Source organism: Phaseolus vulgaris, chromosome 5 (genome assembly GCF_051622355.1).
Source record: "Phaseolus vulgaris cultivar YP4 chromosome 5, ASM5162235v1, whole genome shotgun sequence".
In the NCBI taxonomy this organism is placed as follows: domain Eukaryota; kingdom Viridiplantae; phylum Streptophyta; class Magnoliopsida; order Fabales; family Fabaceae; genus Phaseolus; species Phaseolus vulgaris.
Window position 1 is genome coordinate 33,126,266 of NC_143502.1, and position 4,925 is coordinate 33,131,190.

Below are 4,925 nucleotides of genomic sequence, written 5' to 3' on the forward strand. Positions count from 1 at the left end.
ATATTTTTGTATTTTTCTTTCTTTTTTCTTTTTTTAATAATATTTTTTTCATGTGATGACAGATTATTGTTGTTACTTGAGTTGTCGGCTTACCTGATATGTCAAGTTATTTTTAAAATTTGGTTCCTTCAAACAAATTCTAAGGAATACTTATTGGACACCAGCTATTAAAAGTAATTTTTCATATTCAACTATACCACTAATGCTTTGGATCAGTCTTTAAAAAATAAAAATGCCGCTAACGTTTTTCACGAGAGAAACAAGCTCGCATTTCTAGAAGTAAAATTAAATACCATGTTTATGACTAGAAAGAAAAGAAAAACCTAACACACCATTTAAATTACGCAAGTCGTCACTAAAGTGGTGATCAAAAACTTGAATTGTTACGTCTTCTTTAAACAAATCCAATTCCACCATGTTTATAACACTCATTCCTGAAACCATCTTTATTATTAATTAATAAATAAGTTTAAGTTAATTCATTTTTATATAATCGTCTTAGTTTATTAATATCTAACACACATTTCGTATTTCGAGATAGAAATATATAGTATGAAATAGATATTTATAGATTTTTGTAGTAAGATTCTATAACAAATAGATTCAATAAATATTGAAAGTATTTAGCATTTAAAATTAGTGAAAGTATTTAGCATTTAAGATTTGGGACATGAGAAGTTGGGCGCCGTCCAAGTGAATTGGTAGAGAGAAAGAGAATGGAAAAGAGGTGACATAATGTAGAACGTCAGAGAGAAGAAGGTGACCAAATTCCACGTATTCCGCGTGACTTAGAAATGTTGTGTTGACGTAACCACTAATGACTCTTTCAAATTCTTCATGTCATCACCACTCATATTAATTCTTCCACACCCTCCTCTTCCAACAACCTGCAATAACCACAAACTTCACCATAACTCCATACCATCATCATCTTTCAATCAATCCATCCATCCAACGCAATGCATCAAGCGATTCCCTTCAGATCATGGCGCCCTCTCCACAACCCCACCACCCACTTCACCCCACTCCCATTAATTACACATTCCCACAACGATGCTCATAAGAAGACCAACACTGTTACCACCAAAACCACTCATCAAGAGGAAACAATGGTGCTCAACATGGTCTGGGAGAACGCCGTCACGGTGGTTGGGAGGAGAGGCTGCTGCATGAGCCACGTTGTTAACCGCTTGCTTCTCAGTCTTGGGGTTAACCCTGCTGTTTATGAGGTGGAGGAGACGGATGAAGCCACTGTCACCACTCAATTGGAAGCTACGGTTCGGACTCAAGGGATGGCACCGCAGGGGAAGCTGCAGTTTCCTGCGGTTTTCATCGGTGGAAAGTTGTTTGGAGGGTTGGATAGGATCATGGCCACTCATATTTCTGGTGAATTGGTTCCTCTTCTCAAACAAGCTGGGGCTTTGTGGCTATGATATCACTTCATTCACTCTTATTCTTTACTGTAGTATTTTTTCAATTTATTTTTCTTCAGAGTTCTTTTTCTCTTCTTCTTTCTAGTTTTCCTGCAAGATGATTAAGAATCACTTTCTTGAGCCTAGGATTTTAGCTATGCTATTTTGATGATATGCATGAATTCTGATCTTCCCCTTAATCAAAACATAACATGGGAATTTCTACTTTTTGCTTTTCTTTGTTTAGATTGCTAGTTGATGGGTGAACTCGTTTAAGCAGTTAAAGCTTTCAGAATGTTTTATTTGTTAATTTATTTGCATAATATATAATGTTATGCTTGGTTTACACTGTTTTGGAAGAGGAAAGATTAAGGGATGATGGCTTCAGAAAAGGTCATCAATCTTGGGAGATATTCTCAGGTCTATATAATTTAACCTATCATATATTTACACATATATTTGTTGAAGTTTTCACAAATCATCAATTTTAAAAAAATAATTAAAATTCATCTCAACTTTACTCGTCCTGTAAGACTAAAGAATTCAATCTAAAGTTACGGAAACAAGTTTTCAATCCCTAAATTCAGTGTCAATATTCCAATCTTGTTAAGATAATATCATTAGTAACCATAATTACATTTAATATATTGTTGATTTTGAAATTTAGTGAATTAATAGAAAAAATTATTTAAAGTGTCATTGATTTCGTTTCTAAGTATTGTGAAACTATTGAACTTACCAAAACAAATACACAGTCAATGATTAAAGATTGATGGTTGTCTTCACAACCTTATTTTGACCATTTTGACCATACAAAGAGTGTATATGTTCCGACTTTAAATACAATTAAATAACTTATTGTAACAAACTTGAAAGATTTTTTTATAATTTTACACTAATTTTTTTTATCATTCTTCACGTGTGTCTTTTTGTTTGTGGATTTCATTTTCATTGGCACTAAATTTTTTGAGAAATTATTATTTTTTAAAAATAATTAAAAAATAATAATTTATGCTTCAAACTATTTTTCTGTGAAACTTTGCTTTTTTTAATCATTTTTTTATAAAGTTTTCGTGTTAGGCATCACTATGCAACTTGACATCTCAGCTAAGCTGACACCTCAAGTAACAACAATCATCTGCCATCACATGAAAAAAAGAATATTATTAAAAAAAAGAAAAAAAGAAAGAAAATACAAAAATATGGGGGGACTAGACCAAAACCCATATGTCAACACAAACGATACATAGGTAGATTATACCTATTCATAAAGAATTCTAAGAACAGACTAGCTGGGAGTCTATTATACCAATGAAATGATTCTCTATGAATAAATCCTAAATTAGTCAACTTATCAGCACACATTCCCTTCACGAAAAATATGAGTTACCCTAAACCTGATTGTCCCACAAAAATTAAGACAAGTATTCCATCGATTCTGAAACATCCACGGAACATTAGTCCTAGCAGTAAACGCAGCACAAACCAAGGCAGAATCACATTCAAGTCAGACATTAGTAAGCCCCATTTTTTGAGCTTCCTCCATATGTTAACACAAATGATACATAGGTAGATTATACCTATTCATAAAGAATTCTAAGAACAGACTAGTTGGGAGTCTATTATACCAATGAAATGATTCTCTATGAATAAATCCTAAATTAGCCAACTTATCAGCACACGCATTCCCTTCACGAAAAATATGAGTTACCCTAAACCTGATTGTCCCACAAAAATTAAGACAAGTATTCCATCGATTCTGAAGCATCCACAGAACATTAGTCCTAGCAGTAAACGCAGCACAAACCAAGGCAGAATCACATTCAAGTCAGACATTAGTAAGCCCCATTTTTTGAGCTTCCTCCATAGCATGTATAACTCCATAAAACTCAGCAACCAAAGCAGTTTGAACTTCAAGAAACGCTGAAAAAGCACCAATAAATTCTCCCATACTTCCACGAAAAATACCTCCACAAGTAGCAAGACCAGGATACCCCTAGCAGCCCCATCAGTATTAATTTTGACCCAGCCTGGTGAAGGAAATTCCCATCTAATAGGAAGAGGACGAAGAACTTTACCACTACGAGTCTTAATATCGAAAAACTTAATCACGTTGAAGTCCAACATATCATTCTTCATTGAAGCTTTAGACGAATTTCCCACTAGACAAGTTAAATCTTTAATTATCAAAATAGCCTTAGAAACCCCAATCTTATCCTGAAATCTAGCATAATTCCTCATACGCCATATCATCCATATAGAAAAGGTTATCACCGCAAGCTTAATCAATTTAACCAAAGGACTACCATCACTCTTAATAAAAGAAAGTAGATCATCCTTATTAGAGAAATGAGAAGTAAGAAAAATTTGTCGAACCCAACTCCAAATATGCAATGCGTTAGAACATTCAAAAAATAGATGTTGAATAGATTCCTCTTGCTTTTCACAAAGCGAACACTAGAACATATATGCAAACCCTTATTCTGAATATGTTGATATGTAGGAAGTCGCCCATGAAATTTTTTCCAGAGTACTAGAGTTTTGGAAGGCGGAATAGATGAAGACCAAATGAATTTACCCCAACCACCTGGAACTCCTGGTTCCAAGAAAAAAGTCCTAGCCGATTTAAGAGTGAAACGACCAGACTCATTTAGAATCCAATTAGGAATATCCTGTTCCTCTCTAATCATGATATGATTAAAAAAATGAGGCATCTGCTGTAAAGATAAGGGAATATTCCAATCACAACCTGTCCAAAATTGAGAGACTGTATCCGAATGCTAACACCATCAGATAACCCTGCAATATTCGCTAAAGAAGTAGTAGAGCACCATTTATCATTCCAGAAATTAATAAAAGAACCTGTACCAACTGTCCAAGAAGTATAGTCAAGTATGGTAGAATAAAATTGCTTAATTCCAGGCCAGAGAGAGGAAGATCTATAAACCGTTCTAAATTCATATTTTGATTTAAGAACCCTGGCTTTCAAGAGTAAAGACCAAGGTTTGTCGCTATAAGCAAAGTTCCAAGCAAGCTTAAGAAGATATGCATTATTTTCATGATGAAGATTAATAATATTCAAGCCTTCATCCTCAAGAGGTGAACAAATTTTCCCCCAATTAACGGTAGCAATACCTTTTTTCAGAATATCACCAGTCCAAATAAAATTCCGACACCACTGCTCAACTTGCTTAATAAGTGAAACAGACCACTTATACATATTAAAACTATAAGCTAGAGATCCAGTAATCACTGTATTGACCAGCTGAATTCGACCCAACATGCTAAGAGATTTACCTTTCCAAGATGCTAGCTTCAATTTAACTTTATCAGCCAAAGGTTGAAGAAACCGACACTTTGGAGCACCAACAAAGATAGACACTCCTAAATAATTGAAAGGCAAACAACCATGACTACAGGAAAGAATATTTTGAATTTTGGTGACAAATCTTGGAGAATTATCCATGGTGAAGAAACTACTTTTAGAGTTATTAATATATTGACCTGAAAAAT

The 4,925-nt window shown here is 34.1% G+C and overlaps 1 protein-coding gene across 1 annotated transcript; it reads left to right on the forward strand.

Annotated features, from left to right (window-relative positions):
• Positions 1-856: 856 nt before the first annotated feature.
• LOC137835430 (glutaredoxin-C9) lies at positions 857-1,637 on the forward strand. Its single transcript, XM_068643942.2, has one exon. It carries the CDS (start codon positions 960-962, stop codon positions 1,431-1,433), a length of 474 nt encoding a protein of 157 aa, XP_068500043.1. The 5' UTR covers positions 857-959; the 3' UTR covers positions 1,434-1,637.
• The last annotated feature ends 3,288 nt before the right edge of the window (positions 1,638-4,925 follow it).